Here is a 22,752-nt window from a genome sequence, read left to right as displayed (position 1 = left end):
TGGCAAGATGTAGGCAGAGGCCATTCTGGACTAACCAAGATTTGATCGCAGATAGACATTTAATTATGGCATTACCTTCAATAGAAGAGGAAGATCCAACTGGGAAAAGTAACTGTATATCTGTATGTCCTCCATGTGGGCTGGAACATAATGGCAACATATGCAGTTTAACAGTATGGGGGAACGGGCTGACCCCTGAGGAACTCCCTTAATTGTTTTCCATGCGGAATGACTGGAGCCAGACTTCACAGAGAAATGATGCGATGATAATAAACAGACTGAAACGCCTCCAATGCCTAGTGTATGCAGCCTTTCTACTTCTTAGAAGTACAAGAATTTGACATTAATAAGATATTATTCATTCAAACCCTTTGAATTAACAAAATAAGTTACCAAGAATAATCCTTCTTAGTTGATGTTTGCATAAACACAATAACCATCTTGTAAGATTTCACATCTTCTCCATGTGTTGTTCTACTGTCATTCAGATGTTACTTTTGTAGATCAACCTCCAGCACCGTGCATGCCCTCCTTGTTTATCCCTGACCTGCCATGGGATGGAACCCAAATGTTGAACAAAAACTTACAGTGAAGTGTTGAGATGACACCAGTCAAAACCAGGTCAAAGAACAGTGATCCCTCGTGAAGGCTAAACATTGCAGTGTCCCTGCATGCCTAGTGAGGCACCCTTAGCACTCGGGTGGTGAAACAATGACATTTGCAAATCAAAAACAGCAAAAGTGGCTTTCCTTTGGAAGCAGCACTATATGCTTTGAGTTAGTTTGCAAGTTGATCGCCAAGAGCTTTTATGATTCATATTTGGTGATTCGGTGGTAGAACATGAGATATCTCCCTACACTGCTATGGGATGGCAGGTTTGCTGCACGTGTGCTGAGTAGGCATTTTTTCTGGTTTTATATTTTACAATGCGCCTGATAGTAAAGAGAGTTTGTGTTGCTAATACTGAGATAACACCCAGATTGGTATGGGGAAATGTTCTAATTCTGTGTGTGTATGTGGGAGGGTTCTTGTGGATGCAGCGTATATGTTTACATTTATCCCCAAGAAGGTCAAGTATTCAATGCATCATGCATGTGAGCCTTATCTGTCAGGTGAGTCCTGATAGAAAAAAGGTTGATAACCACTGCTTTGGAGCATGCAGGCAGCAGAGTTGAATGGTGGTCTGATGTTTGTGTCTGGACATCTTGATGACAGTTAAAGCTCTGACTGCTGCCCCAGACCCAGACACTCCTACAAAGATCAGGAGCAGAACCTGTTTTTTCCCCCTAGAAGAGTATTCTTGGGGTGCTGAGCCTGTTGGCACTCTTGTGATAAAGCGTTCTTACAGCCTCAGTCATCATCATAATAAACATGATACATTCAGACAAAGGTAAGGAGAGCTGTCGACCATGTATAGCAACAGAGATAACCCCTTTCGGCAGCCAAGGGACATGAATATACAATGAAGCCAGTATGGGAAGATGGAAAAATGAGTATAAAATGGCAATGCATTTGCAAAAAAAAACATCGAGATTGCAAATGTTATAAATTCAGTTTCCTCAATCTATGCATCATGCAATAACACTCCAATTAACTTTCTTATCTGAACCTCTGTGTACACTAACTAGAACTGTGAGTACGATGAAAATTAGTGCACCTGGCCACAACCCATTTGTTTTTTATGTCCTTCATTTTGGTTTCTAGCACAAAGTTTAATTAAAACTGCAGCATATTATTAGCACTACACACCAAAAATATTTCATGGTTCCTCATCCTCTGTATTTAATTTGTACCTGAAGCCTGCAGACATAGTCATTTCTTAAGCGCCCTACTGAATTTCTTAATCAATTACGTTATTATAATTTAACAGAAAAATTGTGCTATTTAATTATAGACTGGAAGTTAACTCCACAGATCCAGTGCACAACAGCTGGGCTTCCAGAAGCTGAAAACAGCAATGTCTCCTGTGCTCTTTGATCATAGGTGTGACATGGTGGCACCAGAGCGTGAGAAGCCCTGAGGAGATTGTAATACTACTGTGTGGAATTCAAGGCAAAAGTCTTCTCCCAGTGTTAATTACAGCAGAGAAGGGAAACACAAGCAGAGGCTGTGGGACTGCTAGTGCAGCCACTCGAGGATGGCGGTCATAGAGCTGTCCGATTTCCAGGAGAAACGCCTTCTGCGCCAGATGGACTCAGAAAGGAAGCAGAGCAGATCCTCCAGGCCAAAGAAGAAGGTCCAAGTGGTAATGTGCCTGCTGCTGGTGGAGCTCTGTGAGAGGTTTGCCTTCTTTGGGATTGTCTGCAATACCATTCTCTTTTGCACTGTCAAGCTTGGCTACCAAAACCACCAGGCTGCTGCTCTGAACCTGTGCTTTGTTGGAGCTTCTACCATGACCCCCGTGCTGGTGGGATGGTTTGCCGAATCCTGCATGGGAAGGATCAAGGTGGTGTATATTTGTGCTTTTCTTCATTTTTTAGGTAGGTGCTGATTCAATAGATGACTTTACTGTGCCCTTCACGGGATTAGTAGATTGCTTTAGCCTGCACTGGATATTCTTCCTTATCTAACAGTAATTGGAATGAAGGAAAGGATTCAGAAACAACTAGGAATACCCAAACAAGCTGATCCAGTCCTGTGTACACCATTGCACTCATGGACCTGTAATCCGGATTTTCTTTTCATTAAAAGACAGGAAACAGAGAGTAGGATTAAATGGTCAGTTTTCTCAGTGGAAAAGGGTAAACAGTGGAGTGCCTCAGGGATCTGTACTTGGACAGGCGCTTTTTAATATATTTATAAGTGATGTGGAAAGAGGCACGACCAGTGAGGTGTTTAAATTTGCAGATGAAACAAAATTATGCAGAGTAATTAATTTTCAAGTGGATTGTGATGAATTGCAGGAGGACCTTGCAAGACTGGAAGACTGGGCTTCCAAATGGCAGATGAAATTTAATGTGGACGAGTGCAAGGTGCTGCATATAGGGAAAAATAACCCTTGCTGTAGTTACACTATGTCAGGTTCCATATTAGGAGCTACCACCCAGGAAAGAGATCTAGACATCGTAGTGGATAATACTTTAAAATCATCGGCTCAGTCTGCTGCAGCAGTCAAAAAAGCAAACAGAATGTTAGGAATTATTAGGAAGGGAATGGTTAATAAAACGGAAAATGTCATAATGCCTCTATATCGCTCCATGGTGAGACCCCACTTTGAGTACTGAGTACAATTCTGGTCAAAAAGGATATAGTTGCACCAGAGAAAGTGCAAAGAAGGGCAACCAAAATGATAAAGGGGATGGAACGGTTCCCCTATGAGGAAAGGCTGAAGAGGTTAGGGCTGTTCAGCTTGGAGAAGAGACGACTGAGGGGGGATATGATAGAAGTCTACAAAATCATGAAAGGACTTGAACAAGTTAATGTAAATCGGTTATTTACTCTCTCAGATAATAAAGGACTAGGGGGCATTCCATGAAGTTAGCAAGTAGCTCATTTAAAACAGATCGAAGAAAATTATTTTTCACTCCGCGCATAGTTAAGCTCTGGAATTCATTGCCAGAGGATGTGGTTACAGCAGTTAGTGTAACTGGGTTTAAAAAAGGTTTGGATAAGTTCCTAGAGGATAAATCCATAATAAGCAATAGTAGCTTGTGATCTATCTAATGTCTGGGTAATTGCCAGGTACTTGTGATCTGGTGTGGTCACTGTTGGAAACAGGATACTGGGCTTGATGGACCCTTGGTCTGACCCAGCATGGCATATCTTATGTTATGTTGTGGATATCATGCATAGCAAGGTTTAATTAGCACAAGTGCAGAACTTCTGAGGTGCAGCAGCATCTTTTATCAAGGCGGATTCAGCCTTAGCTGTTTGGCATTCACGCAGCTTCCTTAAGCATCCAAAATGTTACCATGTCACCAATATCTGCATGCGGACTTTCCTTGGAGAAATCAGAACTACGAGTCCCAGCATCCAGTGGGGTCGAACCAGGACTGGATCAGCCTGGGCAAAGCGGGTAGTTCTAGAAACTGTGGACAGAATGAGCCTGGGGAAGAATGAACATCTATAGCCCATGCTAGCACGTCACATTGCTTTGTGTACCAACTTTCCGCTGACTGGTTCTACTTGCAGCACTTGTGCTGTGTGTGGGGAAGGCAGTGGACTAAGATAGCTTGTGTGTGTGTGTGTGTGTGTGTGTGTGAGGGGGGGGTCATGAAAACAATATTTATCCGTGTTCCCCCTTTGCAGGTACTGCCATGCTACCAGTTGTTGCTTTTCCCTTTGAAGACTTTTACCTGGACGCTCACCATGTCGCTCACACCCTGGCTGAAAGGGAGCAGAATATCCTCTTCTACATCGCTCTGATGGCGGCTTCTCTTGGCACAGGAGGAATACGAGCTATAATCTGTCCGCTCGGTGCTTACAACCTTCAGGGTTATGGACAAAAGGAATTACTGTCCTTTTTCAACTGGTTCGTACTCTGCCTAATTATTATTGCAGTATTATCTGCCTAATTATTATTACTATGAGTGTTTTCATCTTGCGTTAAGAGCTGTCGTGGAAGTTGGCACTGGGGACCTGGCTTTGAAACAGGCCTCCTGCTAGCTGCCCTTTTCCCCACTTCCCACAGCCGGCATCGTTGCTTTGCTGCTGCTGCGTAAAATAAGTGATCCCCAAAGCAGACCCCGCCACAGCAAGCCATCCTGCTCCAGACGAAGGGGCCGCAAGTCCACTCGGGGTAGGATAACGTTTAACGCCCGTCGCTTTTCAACTGTAGAGGGAATGCTCCTAAAACTTAAATAACCGCCCCATGGGGTATCCCGAATCCTGACGGGTCAGGGATCTCCCGTAGCCGCTCGGCTACCAAAAGCTCCCTAGCAACCTTCATTTGTGTGTTTCTTTAGTCAAGGCTAATTGAACAATATTTTGTGGCATCCCAATCCAAATTTTCTGCGTGTTGTAAGACAAAACCTAAGTGTGCCCACTGAACCAAGCCTACAAACATCTGGGATTGGTTCTCATTTACAAGCATAGCAATGTTCACAAGTTTGCCAGAACGCATTAGCAGTAATAAGAGAGGGGTGCATTGTTCTGTGTGAGGTTTTCCTGTGACCCCACCACTGCAGTTATACACCAGAAGAACCTGCTGTACCGCTGAGTTTCAAATGGGTGATTAAACAAATTAAATTAGAGATCATCCAGTGATTTGGGTTCTTCTTACAACTAAAATGAGGCTTCTCAGATTGGAGCTCGGCTCAGCTCTGGGAGTTTCCCAGGCTAGCTCCTGTGTTCTAATGGTGGTCCTTCCACTACCACTACTACTGCTGCTTACCCCTCCTAGAGCGGCATGCGACATACACAGCGCAGTGCAAAACACGTAAGAGCCAGTCCCTGCTCAGTAGAGCTTACAATCTAATCAAGACAAACATACAAGCAAAAAGAGACTTTGAGAATTTCATTTATTAAGAAAATAGTTAAAATAAGATTATAAAGAGGATAATCAGGAGTTATGATTTAAAAGCAGAGACTTTTCAGATGGGATTTGAATAAGGCAAGAGATGGAGCATGACACACTAACTCGGGAAGTCTATTCCAAGCATACAGTGCAACCAGGTCAGGAGTTAGCGGTGAAGGAGAAGGCATTGCATAGGAGAGACCTGCCTGATAAGCGGAGTGCATGAGGAGGGGTGTAGAGAGAAGAGATAGTGAGGCGCTACAGAGCGAAAGCTCGTGAAGGTGAATAACAGGAACTTGAACTGTAAGCAGAAGCAGATAGGGAGCCAATGCAGTGAATTCACAAGTGGGATTATTGACTTTGGTGAAAGATAAGTCATGCATCTGAATTTAGGACAGATTGCAGGGAGAGAGATGGATCACTGGGAGACCTGTGAGGAGCAGGGTAATAGTGTAAGCAGGAGGAGATGAGAGAGAGGAAAGGGTTCTGGTATGGGTGCAGTGACTTTGGTGAAAGATAAGTCATGCAGCTGAATTTAGGACAGATTGCAGGGAGAGAGATGGATCACTGGGAGACCTGTGAGGAGCAGGGTGTAATAGTGTAAGAGGGAGGAGATGAGAGAGAGGAAAGGGTTCTGGTATGGGTGTAGTGACTTTGGTGAAAGATAAGTCATGCAGCTGAATTTAGGACAGATTGCAGGGAGAGAGATGGATCACTGGGAGACCTGTGAGGAGCAGGATGTAATAGTGTAATAGGGAGGAGATGAGAGAGAGGAAAGGGTTCTGGTATGGGTGCAGTGACTTTGGTGAAAGATAAGTCATGCAGCTGAATTTAGGACAGATTGCAGGGAGAGAGATGGATCACTGGGAGACCTGTGAGGAGCAGGGTGTAATAGTGTAATAGGGAGGAGATGAGAGAGAGGAAAGGGTTCTGGTATGGGTGTAGTGACTTTGGTGAAAGATAAGTCATGCAGCTGAATTTAGGACAGATTGCAGGGAGAGAGATGAATCACTGGGAGACCTGTGAGGAGCAGGATGTAATAGTGCAAGACGGGGAGATGAGAGAGTGGAAAGGGTTCTGGTATGGGTGTAGTGACTTTGGTGAAAGAGAAGTCATGCAGCTGAATTTAGGACAGATTGCAGGGAGAGAGATGGATCACTGGGAGACCTGTGAGGAGCAGGATGTAATAGTGTAAGCAGGAGGAGATGAGAGAGAGGAAAGGGTTCTGGTATGGGTGCAGTGACTTTGGTGAAAGATAAGTCATGCAGCTGAATTTAGGACAGATTGCAGGGAGAGAGATGGATCACTGGGAGACCTGTGAGGAGCAGGATGTAATAGTGTAAGCAGGAGGAGATGAGAGAGAGGAAAGGGTTCTGGTATGGGTGCAGTGACTTTGGTGAAAGATAAGTCATGCAGCTGAATTTAGGACAGATTGCAGGGAGAGAGATGGATCACTGGGAGACCTGTGAGGAGCAGGATGTAATAGTGTAAGAGGGAGGAGATGAGAGAGAGGAAAGGGTTCTGGTATGGGTGCAGTGACTTTGGTGAAAGATAAGTCATGCAGCTGAATTTAGGACAGATTGCAGGGAGAGAGATGGATCACTGGGAGACCTGTGAGGAGCAGGATGTAATAGTGCAAGACGGGGAGATGAGAGAGAGGAAAGGGTTCTGGTATGGGTGCAGTGACTTTGGTGAAAGATAAGTCATGCAGCTGAATTTAGGACAGATTGCAGGGAGAGAGATGGATCACTGGGAGACCTGTGAGGAGCAGGATGTAATAGTGTAAGAGGAGGAGATGAGAGAGAGGAAAGGGTTCTGGTATGGGTGCAGTGACTTTGGTGAAAGATAAGTCGTGCAGCTGAATTTAGGACAGATTGCAGGGAGAGAGATGGATCACTGGGAGACCTGTGAGGAGCAGGGTGTAATAGTGTAAGCAGGAGGAGATGAGAGAGAGGAAAGGGTTCTGGTATGGGTGTAGTGACTTTGGTGAAAGAGAAGTCATGCAGCTGAATTTAGGACAGATTGCAGTGCAGAGAGATGGATCACTGGGAGACCTGTGAGGAGCAGGATGTAATAGTGTAAGAGGAGGAGATGAGAGAGAGGAAAGGGTTCTGGTATGGGTGCAGTGACTTTGGTGAAAGATAAGTCGTGCAGCTGAATTTAGGACAGATTGCAGGGAGAGAGATGGATCACTGGGAGACCTGTGAGGAGCAGGATGTAATAGTGTAAGCAGGAGGAGATGAGAGAGAGGAAAGGGTTCTGGTATGGGTGCAGTGACTTTGGTGAAAGATAAGTCGTGCAGCTGAATTTAGGACAGATTGCAGGGAGAGAGATGGATCACTGGGAGACCTGTGAGGAGCAGGATGTAATAGTGTAAGAGGGGGAGATGAGAGAGAGGAAAGGGTTTCTGGTATGGGTGCAGTGACTTTGGTGAAAGATAAGTCGTGCAGCTGAATTTAGGACAGATTGCAGGGAGAGAGATGGATCACTGGGAGACCTGTGAGGAGCAGGGTGTAATAGTGTAAGAGGAGGAGATGAGAGAGAGGAAAGGGTTCTGGTATGGGTGCAGTGACTTTGGTGAAAGATAAGTCGTGCAGCTGAATTTAGGACAGATTGCAGGGAGAGAGATGGATCACTGGGAGACCTGTGAGGAGCAGGGTGTAATAGTGTAAGCAGGAGGAGATGAGAGAGAGGAAAGGGTTCTGGTATGGGTGCAGTGACTTTGGTGAAAGATAAGTCGTGCAGCTGAATTTAGGACAGATTGCAGGGAGAGAGATGGATCACTGGGAGACCTGTGAGGAGCAGGGTGTAATAGTGTAAGCAGGAGGAGATGAGAGAGAGGAAAGGGTTCTGGTATGGGTGCAGTGACTTTGGTGAAAGATAAGTCGTGCAGCTGAATTTAGGACAGATTGCAGGGAGAGAGATGGATCACTGGGAGACCTGTGAGGAGCAGGATGTAATAGTGTAAGAGGAGGAGATGAGAGAGAGGAAAGGGTTCTGGTATGGGTGCAGTGACTTTGGTGAAAGATAAGTCATGCAGCTGAATTTAGGACAGATTGCAGGGAGAGAGATGGATCACTGGGAGACCTGTGAGGAGCAGGGTGTAATAGTGTAAGAGGAGGAGATGAGAGAGAGGAAAGGGTTCTGGTATGGGTGCAGTGACTTTGGTGAAAGATAAGTCGTGCAGCTGAATTTAGGACAGATTGCAGGGAGAGAGATGGATCACTGGGAGACCTGTGAGGAGCAGGGTGTAATAGTGTAAGCAGGAGGAGATGAGAGAGAGGAAAGGGTTCTGGTATGGGTGCAGTGACTTTGGTGAAAGATAAGTCATGCAGCTGAATTTAGGACAGATTGCAGGGAGAGAGATGGATCACTGGGAGACCTGTGAGGAGCAGGATGTAATAGTGTAAGAGGGAGGAGATGAGAGAGAGGAAAGGGTTCTGGTATGGGTGCAGTGACTTTGGTGAAAGATAAGTCATGCAGCTGAATTTAGGACAGATTGCAGGGAGAGAGATGGATCACTGGGAGACCTGTGAGGAGCAGGGATGTAATAGTGTAAGCAGGAGGAGATGAGAGAGAGGAAAGGGTTCTGGAATGGGTGCAGTGACTTTGGTGAAAGATAAGTCATGCAGCTGAATTTAGGACAGATTGCAGGGAGAGAGATGGATCACTGGGAGACCTGTGAGGAGCAGGTGTAATAGTGTAAGCAGGAGGAGATGAGAGAGAGGAAAGGGTTCTGGTATGGGTGCAGTGACTTTGGTGAAAGATAAGTCATGCAGCTGAATTTAGGACAGATTGCAGGGAGAGAGATGGATCACTGGGAGACCTGTGAGGAGCAGGGATGTAATAGTGTAAGAGGAGGAGATGAGAGAGAGGAAAGGGTTCTGGTATGGGTGCAGTGACTTTGGTGAAAGATAAGTCGTGCAGCTGAATTTAGGACAGATTGCAGGGAGAGAGATGGATCACTGGGAGACCTGTGAGGAGCAGGATGTAATAGTGTAAGCAGGAGGAGATGAGAGAGAGGAAAGGGTTCTGGTATGGGTGCAGTGACTTTGGTGAAAGATAAGTCGTGCAGCTGAATTTAGGACAGATTGCAGGGAGAGAGATGGATCACTGGGAGACCTGTGAGGAGCAGGATGTAATAGTGTAAGCAGGAGGAGATGAGAGAGAGGAAAGGGTTCTGGTATGGGTGCAGTGACTTTGGTGAAAGATAAGTCATGCAGCTGAATTTAGGACAGATTGCAGGGAGAGAGATGGATCACTGGGAGACCTGTGAGGAGCAGGATGTAATAGTGTAAGAGGAGGAGATGAGAGAGAGGAAAGGGTTCTGGTATGGGTGCAGTGACTTTGGTGAAAGATAAGTCATGCAGCTGAATTTAGGACAGATTGCAGGGAGAGAGATGGATCACTGGGAGACCTGTGAGGAGCAGGATGTAATAGTGTAAGCAGGAGGAGATGAGAGAGAGGAAAGGGTTCTGGTATGGTGCAGTGACTTTGGCGAAAGATAAGTCGTGCAGCTGAATTTAGGACAGATTGCAGGGAGAGAGATGGATCACTGGGAGACCTGTGAGGAGCAGGATGTAATAGTGTAAGAGGAGGAGATGAGAGAGAGGAAAGGGTTCTGGTATGGGTGCAGTGACTATGGTGAAAGATAAGTCGTGCAGCTGAATTTAGGACAGATTGCAGGGAGAGAGATGGATCACTGGGAGACCTGTGAGGAGCAGGATGTAATAGTGTAAGCAGGGAGGAGATGAGAGAGAGGAAAGGGTTCTGGTATGGGTGCAGTGACTTTGGTGAAAGATAAGTCGTGCAGCTGAATTTAGGACAGATTGCAGGGAGAGAGATGGATCACTGGGAGACCTGTGAGGAGCAGGATGTAATAGTGTAAGAGGAGGAGATGAGAGAGTGGAAAGGGTTCTGGTATGGGTGCAGTGACTTTGGTGAAAGATAAGTCGTGCAGCTGAATTTAGGACAGATTGCAGGGAGAGAGATGGATCACTGGGAGACCTGTGAGGAGCAGGATGTAATAGTGTAAGCAGGAGGAGATGAGAGAGAGGAAAGGGTTCTGGTATGGGTGCAGTGACTTTGGTGAAAGATAAGTCATGCAGCTGAATTTAGGACAGATTGCAGGGAGAGAGATGGATCACTGGGAGACCTGTGAGGAGCAGGGATGTAATAGTGTAAGCAGGAGGAGATGAGAGAGAGGAAAGGGTTCTGGTATGGGTGCAGTGACTTTGGTGAAAGATAAGTCGTGCAGCTGAATTTAGGACAGATTGCAGGGAGAGAGATGGATCACTGGGAGACCTGTGAGGAGCAGGGATGTAATAGTGTAAGCAGGAGGAGATGAGAGAGAGGAAAGGGTTCTGGTATGGGTGCAGTGACTTTGGTGAAAGATAAGTCATGCAGCTGAATTTAGGACAGATTGCAGGGAGAGAGATGGATCACTGGGAGACCTGTGAGGAGCAGGATGTAATAGTGTAAGCAGGAGGAGATTGAGAGAGAGGAAAGGGTTCTGGTATGGGTGCAGTGACTTTGGTGAAAGATAAGTCATGCAGCTGAATTTAGGACAGATTGCAGGGAGAGAGATGGATCACTGGGAGACCTGTGAGGAGCAGGATGTAATAGTGTAAGAGGAGGAGATGAGAGAGAGGAAAGGGTTCTGGTATGGGTGCAGTGACTTTGGTGAAAGATAAGTCGTGCAGCTGAATTTAGGACAGATTGCAGGGAGAGAGATGGATCACTGGGAGACCTGTGAGGAGCAGGATGTAATAGTGTAAGAGGAGGAGATGAGAGAGAGGAAAGGGTTCTGGTATGGGTGCAGTGACTTTGGTGAAAGATAAGTCATGCAGCTGAATTTAGGACAGATTGCAGGGAGAGAGATGGATCACTGGGAGACCTGTGAGGAGCAGGGTGTAATAGTGTAAGCAGGAGGAGATGAGAGAGAGGAAAGGGTTCTGGTATGGGTGCAGTGACTTTGGTGAAAGATAAGTCACTGCAGCTGAATTTAGGACAGATTGCAGGGAGAGAGATGGATCACTGGGAGACCTGTGAGGAGCAGGATGTAATAGTGTAAGCAGGAGGAGATGAGAGAGAGGAAAGGGTTCTGGTATGGGTGCAGTGACTTTGGTGAAAGATAAGTCGTGCAGCTGAATTTAGGACAGATTGCAGGGAGAGAGATGGATCACTGGGAGACCTGTGAGGAGCAGGATGTAATAGTGTAAGAGGAGGAGATGAGAGAGAGGAAAGGGTTCTGGTATGGGTGCAGTGACTTTGGTGAAAGATAAGTCGTGCAGCTGAATTTAGGACAGATTGCAGGGAGAGAGATGGATCACTGGGAGACCTGTGAGGAGCAGGATGTAATAGTGTAAGCAGGAGGAGATGAGAGAGAGGAAAGGGTTCTGGTATGGGTGCAGTGACTTTGGTGAAAGATAAGTCCTGCAGCTGAATTTAGGACAGATTGCAGGGAGAGAGATGGATCACTGGGAGACCTGTGAGGAGCAGGATGTAATAGTGTAAGCAGGAGGAGATGAGAGAGAGGAAAGGGTTCTGGTATGGGTGCAGTGACTTTGGTGAAAGATAAGTCGTGCAGCTGAATTTAGGACAGATTGCAGGGAGAGAGATGGATCACTGGGAGACCTGTGAGGAGCAGGGATGTAATAGAGTAAGCAGGAGGAGATGAGAGAGAGGAAAGGGTTCTGGTATGGGTGCAGTGACTTTGGTGAAAGATAAGTCAGTGCAGCTGAATTTAGGACAGATTGCAGGGAGAGAGATGGATCACTGGGAGACCTGTGAGGAGCAGGGATGTAATAGTGTAAGCAGGAGGAGATGAGAGAGTGGAAAGGGTTCTGGTATGGGTGCAGTGACTTTGGTGAAAGATAAGTCATGCAGCTGAATTTAGGACAGATTGCAGGGAGAGAGATGGATCACTGGGAGACCTGTGAGGAGCAGGATGTAATAGTGTAAGCAGGAGGAGATGAGAGAGAGGAAAGGGTTCTGGTATGGGTGCAGTGACTTTGGTGAAAGATAAGTCGTGCAGCTGAATTTAGGACAGATTGCAGGGAGAGAGATGGATCACTGGGAGACCTGTGAGGAGCAGGATGTAATAGTGTAAGAGGAGGAGATGAGAGAGAGGAAAGGGTTCTGGTATGGGTGCAGTGACTTTGGTGAAAGATAAGTCATGCAGCTGAATTTAGGACAGATTGCAGGGAGAGAGATGGATCACTGGGAGACCTGTGAGGAGCAGGGATGTAATAGTGTAAGAGGAGGAGATGAGAGAGAGGAAAGGGTTCTGGTATGGGTGCAGTGACTTTGGTGAAAGATAAGTCATGCAGCTGAATTTAGGACAGATTGCAGGGAGAGAGATGGATCACTGGGAGACCTGTGAGGAGCAGGGTGTAATAGTGTAAGCAGGAGGAGATGAGAGAGTGGAAAGGGTTCTGGTATGGGTGCAGTGACTTTGGTGAAAGATAAGTCATGCAGCTGAATTTAGGACAGATTGCAGGGAGAGAGATGGATCACTGGGAGACCTGTGAGGAGCAGGATGTAATAGTGTAAGCAGGAGGAGATGAGAGAGAGGAAAGGGTTCTGGTATGGGTGCAGTGACTTTGGTGAAAGATAAGTCATGCAGCTGAATTTAGGACAGATTGCAGGGGAGAGAGATGGATCACTGGGAGACCTGTGAGGAGCAGGATGTAATAGTGTAAGAGGAGGAGATGAGAGAGAGGAAAGGGTTCTGGTATGGGTGCAGTGACTTTGGTGAAAGATAAGTCATGCAGCTGAATTTAGGACAGATTGCAGGGAGAGAGATGGATCACTGGGAGACCTGTGAGGAGCAGGATGTAATAGTGTAAGCAGGAGGAGATGAGAGAGAGGAAAGGGTTCTGGTATGGGTGCAGTGACTTTGGTGAAAGATAAGTCATGCAGCTGAATTTAGGACAGATTGCAGGGAGAGAGATGGATCACTGGGAGACCTGTGAGGAGCAGGGTGTAATAGTGTAAGCAGGAGGAGATGAGAGAGAGGAAAGGGTTCTGGTATGGGTGCAGTGACTTTGGTGAAAGATAAGTCGTGCAGCTGAATTTAGGACAGATTGCAGGGAGAGAGATGGATCACTGGGAGACCTGTGAGGAGCAGGATGTAATAGTGTAAGCAGGAGGAGATGAGAGAGAGGAAAGGGTTCTGGTATGGGTGCAGTGACTTTGGTGAAAGATAAGTCATGCAGCTGAATTTAGGACAGATTGCAGGGAGAGAGATGGATCACTGGGAGACCTGTGAGGAGCAGGATGTAATAGTGTAAGAGGAGGGAGATGAGAGAGAGGAAAGGGTTCTGGTATGGGTGCAGTGACTTTGGTGAAAGATAAGTCATGCAGCTGAATTTAGGACAGATTGCAGGGAGAGAGATGGATCACTGGGAGACCTGTGAGGAGCAGGATGTAATAGTGTAAGCAGGAGGAGATGAGAGAGAGGAAAGGGTTCTGGTATGGGTGCAGTGACTTTGGTGAAAGATAAGTCATGCAGCTGAATTTAGGACAGATTGCAGGGAGAGAGATGGATCACTGGGAGACCTGTGAGGAGCAGGATGTAATAGTGTAAGAGGAGGAGATGAGAGAGAGGAAAGGGTTCTGGTATGGGTGCAGTGACTTTGGTGAAAGATAAGTCGTGCAGCTGAATTTAGGACAGATTGCAGGGAGAGAGATGGATCACTGGGAGACCTGTGAGGAGCAGGATGTAATAGTGTAAGAGGAGGAGATGAGAGAGAGGAAAGGGTTCTGGTATGGGTGCAGTGACTTTGGTGAAAGATAAGTCATGCAGCTGAATTTAGGACAGATTGCAGGGAGAGAGATGGATCACTGGGAGACCTGTGAGGAGCAGGATGTAATAGTGTAAGAGGAGGAGATGAGAGAGTGGAAAGGGTTCTGGTATGGGTGCAGTGACTTTGGTGAAAGATAAGTCATGCAGCTGAATTTAGGACAGATTGTAGGGGAGAGAGATGGATCACTGGGAGACCTGTGAGGAGCAGGATGTAATAGTGTAAGCAGGAGGAGATGAGAGAGAGGAAAGGGTTCTGGTATGGGTGCAGTGACTTTGGTGAAAGATAAGTCGTGCAGCTGAATTTAGGACAGATTGCAGGGAGAGAGATGGATCACTGGGAGACCTGTGAGGAGCAGGATGTAATAGTGTAAGCAGGAGGAGATGAGAGAGGAAAGGGTTCTGGTATGGGTGCAGTGACTTTGGTGAAAGATAAGTCATGCAGCTGAATTTAGGACAGATTGCAGGGAGAGAGATGGATCACTGGGAGACCTGTGAGGAGCAGGATGTAATAGTGTAAGCAGGAGGAGATGAGAGAGAGGAAAGGGTTCTGGTATGGGTGCAGTGACTTTGGTGAAAGATAAGTCGTGCAGCTGAATTTAGGACAGATTGCAGGGAGAGAGATGGATCACTGGGAGACCTGTGAGGAGCAGGATGTAATAGTGTAAGCAGGAGGAGATGAGAGAGAGGAAAGGGTTCTGGTATGGGTGCAGTGACTTTGGTGAAAGATAAGTCATGCAGCTGAATTTAGGACAGATTGCAGGGAGAGAGATGGATCACTGGGAGACCTGTGAGGAGCAGGATGTAATAGTGTAAGAGGAGGAGATGAGAGAGAGGAAAGGGTTCTGGTATGGGTGCAGTGACTTTGGTGAAAGATAAGTCGTGCAGCTGAATTTAGGACAGATTGCAGGGAGAGAGATGGATCACTGGGAGACCTGTGAGGAGCAGGATGTAATAGTGTAAGAGGAGGAGATGAGAGAGAGGAAAGGGTTCTGGTATGGGTGCAGTGACTTTGGTGAAAGATAAGTCATGCAGCTGAATTTAGGACAGATTGCAGGGAGAGAGATGGATCACTGGGAGACCTGTGAGGAGCAGGGTGTAATAGTGTAAGAGGGAGGAGATGAGAGAGAGGAAAGGGTTCTGGTATGGGTGCAGTGACTTTGGTGAAAGATAAGTCATGCAGCTGAATTTAGGACAGATTGCAGGGAGAGAGATGGATCACTGGGAGACCTGTGAGGAGCAGGATGTAATAGTGTAAGCAGGAGGAGATGAGAGAGAGGAAAGGGTTCTGGTATGGGTGCAGTGACTTTGGTGAAAGATAAGTCGTGCAGCTGAATTTAGGACAGATTGTTAGGGGAGAGAGATGGATCACTGGGAGACCTGTGAGGAGCAGGATGTAATAGTGTAAGAGGGAGGAGATGAGAGAGAGGAAAGGGTTCTGGTATGGGTGCAGTGACTTTGGTGAAAGATAAGTCCTGCAGCTGAATTTAGGACAGATTGCAGGGAGAGAGATGGATCACTGGGAGACCTGTGAGGAGCAGGATGTAATAGTGTAAGAGGAGGAGATGAGAGAGAGGAAAGGGTTCTGGTATGGGTGCAGTGACTTTGGTGAAAGATAAGTCATGCAGCTGAATTTAGGACAGATTGTAGGGGAGAGAGATGGATCACTGGGAGACCTGTGAGGAGCAGGATGTAATAGTGTAAGCAGGAGGAGATGAGAGAGAGGAAAGGGTTCTGGTATGGGTGCAGTGACTTTGGTGAAAGATAAGTCATGCAGCTGAATTTAGGACAGATTGCAGGGAGAGAGATGGATCACTGGGAGACCTGTGAGGAGCAGGATGTAATAGTGTAAGAGGAGGAGATGAGAGAGAGGAAAGGGTTCTGGTATGGGTGCAGTGACTTTGGTGAAAGATAAGTCGTGCAGCTGAATTTAGGACAGATTGCAGGGAGAGAGATGGATCACTGGGAGACCTGTGAGGAGCAGGATGTAATAGTGTAAGCAGGAGGAGATGAGAGAGAGGAAAGGGTTCTGGTATGGGTGCAGTGACTTTGGTGAAAGATAAGTCGTGCAGCTGAATTTAGGACAGATTGCAGGGAGAGAGATGGATCACTGGGAGACCTGTGAGGAGCAGGATGTAATAGTGTAAGCAGGAGGAGATGAGAGAGAGGAAAGGGTTCTGGTATGGGTGCAGTGACTTTGGTGAAAGATAAGTCATGCAGCTGAATTTAGGACAGATTGCAGGGAGAGAGATGGATCACTGGGAGACCTGTGAGGAGCAGGGTGTAATAGTGTAAGAGGAGGAGATGAGAGAGAGGAAAGGGTTCTGGTATGGGTGCAGTGACTTTGGTGAAAGATAAGTCATGCAGCTGAATTTAGGACAGATTGCAGGGAGAGAGATGGATCACTGGGAGACCTGTGAGGAGCAGGGTGTAATAGTGTAAGAGGAGGAGATGAGAGAGTGGAAAGGGTTCTGGTATGGGTGCAGTGACTTGGTGAAAGATAAGTCATGCAGCTGAATTTAGGACAGATTGCAGGGAGAGAGATGGATCACTGGGAGACCTGTGAGGAGCAGGATGTAATAGTGTAAGCAGGAGGAGATGAGAGAGTGGAAAGGGTTCTGGTATGGGTGCAGTGACTTTGGTGAAAGATAAGTCGTGCAGCTGAATTTAGGACAGATTGCAGGGAGAGAGATGGATCACTGGGAGAGCTGTGAGGAGCAGGATGTAATAGTGTAAGCAGGAGGAGATGAGAGAGAGGAAAGGGTTCTGGTTGTGTGCTCAGAAAGGAAGGGACAGATTTTGGTGATGTTATAAAGAAAGAAACACATTTTAGCAGTGTTTTGGATGTGTGTAGAGGAGGAAAGAGAGGAGTGGAAGATGGTCCCAAGGTTACAGGCTGGGGGAACTGGGAGGACGATCCTGTTATCCACAGAAATAGAGAAAGAGGGGAAGTGGATTTGGGGGGTGGGGGGAGGTAAGGAGCTCTAGCTTAGCCATCTGGAGTTTAAGATCAGCATTTGGCACTGGATTGGGACTGAATCCCTGATGACATTTCTGGCAGAGAGGTGAATATTAAGTTAAAGTCCAGTAAATGGTTTAGATCTCATCCAAGTGCCAAAGAGTCATATAAAGCAGCTCTGAGCTGGGAAGGGAGCACCTTCCACCTTCTCACCTGCCCAAAGGACGTAAAATTGTACTTTTCCTTCTGTTCTTTGTCTTCATCCTTAATTTGCAACCTCATTTTGATGAGCGGAGGCCCCGAGGGCTAGGACTGAGCAGCACTCATTGGTGAAAGCCAGCTTGGGAGATTTTATTGTCTTGGTGTCTGAGTCCCTCCCACTTGTATTTAATCAGCGGTGTTTTTATTCAAAGTGACATTTCTCTGTGTCGCATGCGAGGGAGACACAGAGAAGCAAAAATACCTCCCAGCAGAATCCCAGTGGGTCATTGCATTTTATTTTTATTTTTTATTTATTTGTGTTTTTCTGTACCGGCATTCACGGAAGTTCGTATCATGTCGGTTTACATAAAACAAGGGGTGAGCAATACATTATAACGTACATAGCTAAAACATAAGAGTATACATTACATAATAATAACAAGTGCATGGAAGAAAAAGTTACAATAAAACAGGGGTTATTCTAACTGGGAGTAGAGTAAGAGGAAAGATAAAAGTTTAACAAGAAGTAAACGTTGTAGTGATTGGTTGGTAGTTTAGCCTTGGTGCTTTGAAATTAAATTAACCACGCTAGCAGAAGGTTTAGTTCGGGAGTGAGCGAGTGAGTAGGCATTCAGTCTGAACTCCATGTGAACCAGAAAGAAATCAGGCCCTTGGAGTCAAACCAAGGCAAGCTGCCAAGCAACTCCGAGCAAACAGAGATGCTTGCTCAAATGAAAAGATTTAGGAGTGTAATCCACCCTGGCCAGAGGCAGAAGATAAAATCCATTAAATAAACTTCATAAATCAGCCTTTGCTTCGTAATCTGACTCAATATGGCTCTCTACATCTGGACCAGATGTCAACGTTTCCCACTGCATGCTCTTTTGCCGTAAGTGCCGTTCACTTGGCTTGTCCGTTAAACGCATTATTTGCTGCTGGCTTGCTTTAGGTTCCATTGGTTGGTGAGCCTCGGCTCGTTCATTGTCTTTGTGGGCATCGCTTACGTTCAGCAGTCTGTGGCGAAGAACCTTGGCTTCCTGATTCCTGTCGTGTCCGTGGTGATGGCCCTGATCACCATCCACATGGTGCGCAATGAACTCATTTACCAGCCCAAGAAAGGTGAGAAGTCTATAACAGTTTTAGCATGCAACAGCAGCAGCTGGGAGGCCGGAATTTAACAAATATCTTGTAAACAAATGCATTCATTTTTTCTTTTGCACCAAAAAGTTGGAGCTGCCTATGGCATCAGTTTGTACCTCATTATTGAGTACCCCCTGCAAAGATGGGACCCAGGAGGAGGGGGAGGCTTTGAGGGGGGGGGTAACTGTTACAGCTATGGCTGCTGTGCAACCGCCTCACCACCAGGGGTCCCTCAAGAGCAGGCTCTCCTGACTGGCCCAGTCCATCTTCCTTGTTTTCTCTATGTTCTGGGCTTCCCCTTATAACCCTGCCTGGCAGTTCCCTCGGTGCTTCGGCATCGAGCTCGCTTGGGCTCCCTGTTCTAGCCTTCTGCCTTGCCTTGCAGTGTGTGTGGCCTTCGGGCCTTCTGCCTTGCTTTGCCTTGCCTTGCTGTGTGTGTGTGGCCTTCGGGCCTTCTGCCTTGCTTTGCCCTGCCTTGCCATGTGTGTGTGGCCTTCGGGCCGTCTGTCTTGCTTTGCCTTGCCTTGCTGTGTGTGTGTGGCCTTCGGGCCTTCTGTCTTGTCTTGCCTTCTGTGTGGCCTTCAGGCCTTCTGTTTTGCCTTGCCTTGCCGTGTGTGTGTGGCCTTCGGGACCTCTGCCTTGCCTTGCCGTGTGTGTGTGGCCTTTGGGCCCTCTGCCTTGCCTTGTTGTGTGTGTGTGGCCTTCGGGCCCTCTGCCTTGCCTTGCTGTGTGTGTGTGGCCTTCGGGCCCTCTGCCTTGCCTTGCCGTGTGTGTGTGGCCTTCGGGCCCTCTGCCTTGCCTTGCCGTGTGTGTGTGGCCTTCGGGTCCTCTGCCCTTCCGTGTGTGTCTGTGTGGCCTTCGGGCTTTCTACCTTGCTATAAGGTTCCTTGACCCTGCCCGGTCTCTGACTCTGCTTGCCTGCCGCCTGCCCTGACCCAGCCTGGACTCTGACTCTGCTTGCCTGCCGCCTGCCCTGACCCAGCCTGGACTCTGACTCTGCTTGCCTGCCGCCTGCCTAGTCCCAGCCTGGACTTGGACTTTGTCCCAGCCAATACCCTGCCCCACATATTCACAGCCATCCCTGTCTCTCTCCACATGGAGCCACCCCTTTGGGTGGTGTTCACGACACCGGACCATAGCTCAAGCGTAACACTTATTTTGGCGTCTGGGGGGGTCCTAGGCAAGCCCCCAGCCAAAAAGGAAGTGCAGGCAGCATGATTTCAAGAAGTGAATGATGTCACTTCCTGTTTTGTGCTGGAACCACAATAGGATTAAAGAGTGAAAAAAAACAGGCAAATCAAAAATTAAATAAAATTTACAAAATACACAATCGGAGGATGGGGGAACTAAATAAAGCCCTCATGAATGTTTGATAAGCCCAAGTGAACTTTAATTATCATGGCACAATTAAACATTAAAACACTAAAAACAACTCAAAATAAATATAGGGAACATGTGAGAGGGTATCCAAAACCTCTAACCTGGAGTCAGATGGGGTTTTTGAGGGTTTTGAAGGGGCAAAATGACCTGTGATTCCAGTGCTCTTTCAAAGCGATTCATATCCTGCTAAAACCGATAGCTGGATAATTACATACCTAGATAAGTTCAAAACGCGCTACTTAGACAGACAAGCAGCTCTTTTCATACTTATCTGGCTAAGTAGCCATTGCTGCTACTTATCCAGATAAATCAGAATATAGCCGGATAAGTGCTGCTACTTAGCCAGATCAATCAGAATATAGCCGGATAAGTGCTGCTACTTATCCAGATAAATCAGAATATAGCCGGATAAGTGCTCCTTCTTAACCAGATAAATCAGAACATAGCCGGATAAGTGCTGCTACTTATCCAGATAAATCAGAACATAGCCGGATAAGTGCTGCTACTTATCCAGATAAATCAGAACATAGCCGGATAAGTGCTGCTACTTATCCAGATAAATCAGAACATAGCCGGATAAGTGCTGCTACTTATCCAGATAAATCAGAATATAGCCGGATAAGTGCTGCTTCTTATCCAGATACATCAGAATATAGCCGGATAAGTGCTGCTACTTATCCAGATAAATCAGAATATAGCCAGATAAATGCTGCTACTTATCCAGATAAATCAGAATATAGCCGGATAAGTGCTGCTACTTATCCAGATAAATCAGAATATAGCCGGATAAGTGCTGCTACTTATCCAGATAAATCAGAATATAGCCGGGTAAGTTCTCATTTATCTAAGTAGTGGCAAAGGCACTACTTAGCTGGATAAGTTTAGCCAGATAAGTGTGCACAAGTGTTACACCCATGTACTTGTACTTCCAGTTTTCAAGGGATATGTGAGTAGATTTTACTTGCATTATTTAGACGCATTTACCCCCTGTAAATTGGCTTTTACATGCAAAAGTGAGTGGAGTCTCTAACATGCGCACAACAATGAAATAACCACTTTTACCAATTAGACTACTGGTTCACCCAGCTTGTGAAAACCCTCCTGGCCTTCCAGCCTGAATTTCACCAGACCCCTCACCCGGTCATTTTTCACTTGTAAGAAGTTTATGCTCACTTACACCAGATATTGAGCAGGAGTGAATACATTGTGAGTAAGCAATTTTCTCACGTAAATGTTGATACCCCCATCCCGTCCCTTTTTTACACTCGCGGACCCTGATTTTCGCTTGCTATGTTGAGGTTTTTAAAACAGAATATACTCGCCAACAACAACACTATTTTCTGTGCATAAGCGCCATTCTGTACGAGCACAGCTTTTGAAGTTTCACCTTTGAGTAAAGCCGAGACACAGAAAAGAGAGAACAGAAGGTCCTAGCACAAGACTACATACACTGAGACAACTAAAAGAGAAAGCGGGGAGCAGAAGAGAGACAGCGTAAAGAAAGACGTACAGAGGCAGACACCTAGAGAACAATGATTTCTCCTTATCTACCACTGCCAACAGCCAACACGGGAACACCTGGGAAAAGAGGTTCAAACACGGAATCAAATTCTTTTTTCTGTGCCAGAGCTGAAGGCGTATTCATCTGACAAGTGTTTGCAGAACGGATTCTTAAGTTTTAAAGTGTTTGCGTAGCATCGTATTTGTGGCCTTCTGTTTACAACTTCTTGTTAATAATAATATGCAATTGTCTGAATGTGCTTTAATCCTACCTTATTGCTATTTCTGAGTTCTGCCTTCCCTCTCTACCCCTGAGGCTCCGGTTGGGTGGGTTCCAGGCCCCGTTTCCCAGCAGGAAGGAGAATTCATTTTCCGGCCCTCACTCTGGGATGCTACTCAGTTTAGTGAACTCTGCCAGAAACATCTCAAACCCATCACACACACAACTGACACCTTAACCATCGTAAGGGGCAGAGCCACTACACTCCAGAAGGGCAGGGTTAAGGTACAGAAGAGACACAGAGCAGGAGGACAGCACAGAATCAAAACAGAACAGCAGCATTGCCTACTTAAGATGAAATGCTCCACGCCTTTCACGCTAGGGATGTTCATTCATTTAACACAAAAGTGCAAAATGCGACAAATAAAGGCTAATTCATTTCATTCGGGGGGGCCCCCAAAACAAATTGCGGGCCCCCCCAATGAAACAAACAAATGCATCGGGCCTAGGTCTAGGCCCGAAGCCAGGGCCTTGCCCAGTAGGGGCCTCAGCATATGCCCTAGATGAGGCCCTGTTTTTGGGCCTAGGCTGAGGCGCCAGCGTCGAGCTCCGGCATAAGATGAGGCCCAAAGCTAGGAGCGCGACCTAGGCTCAAGCACGAGGCCAGGGTCGTGGTGGAGGCCCAAAGCTGGGGCCTTAACCAAAACACCCGAAAATTAACCCCAAAAAACCATAACCTTACCTGATCCGTTTGGTCAGGTCCTGATGCCAGAGCATTGGCCCGGATCCAGACCTGACACTGTGACCCAAACCGGAGGTCGGGGCCTGACGCCGGGGCCTAGGCCCAGACCCAGGCCTGAAGCTGTGACCCAAACCGGAGGTCGGGGCCTGACGCCGGGGCCTAGGCCCAGATCCAGGCCTGAAGCTGTGACCCAAACCGGAGGTCGGGGCCTGACGCCAGGGCCTAGGCCCAGACCCAGGCCTGATGCTGCGACCCAAACCGGAGGTCGGGGCCTGACGCCGGGGCCTAGGCCCAGACCCAGGCCTGATGCTGCGACCCAAACCGGAGGTCGGGGCCTGACGCCGGGGCC

General features: G+C 47.0%; 1 protein-coding gene across 1 annotated transcript in view; it reads left to right on the top strand.

Moving 5' to 3' along the window:
• The first annotated feature begins 2,137 nt into the window (after positions 1-2,137).
• Positions 2,138-22,752, top strand: part of SLC15A5 (solute carrier family 15 member 5) — a 41,287-nt gene continuing 20,672 nt past the window's right edge. The window contains exons 1-3 of the mRNA XM_029597543.1: positions 2,138-2,480; positions 4,249-4,471; positions 18,371-18,540. Of these exons, the coding sequence (XP_029453403.1) occupies positions 2,138-2,480; positions 4,249-4,471; positions 18,371-18,540 (736 nt within the window). The remainder of the gene's footprint in view (positions 2,481-4,248; positions 4,472-18,370; positions 18,541-22,752) is intronic.

Source organism: Rhinatrema bivittatum, chromosome 4 (genome assembly GCF_901001135.1).
Source record: "Rhinatrema bivittatum chromosome 4, aRhiBiv1.1, whole genome shotgun sequence".
Lineage (NCBI taxonomy): Eukaryota > Metazoa > Chordata > Amphibia > Gymnophiona > Rhinatrematidae > Rhinatrema > Rhinatrema bivittatum.
This window is presented reverse-complemented; position numbering and strand designations above follow the sequence as displayed.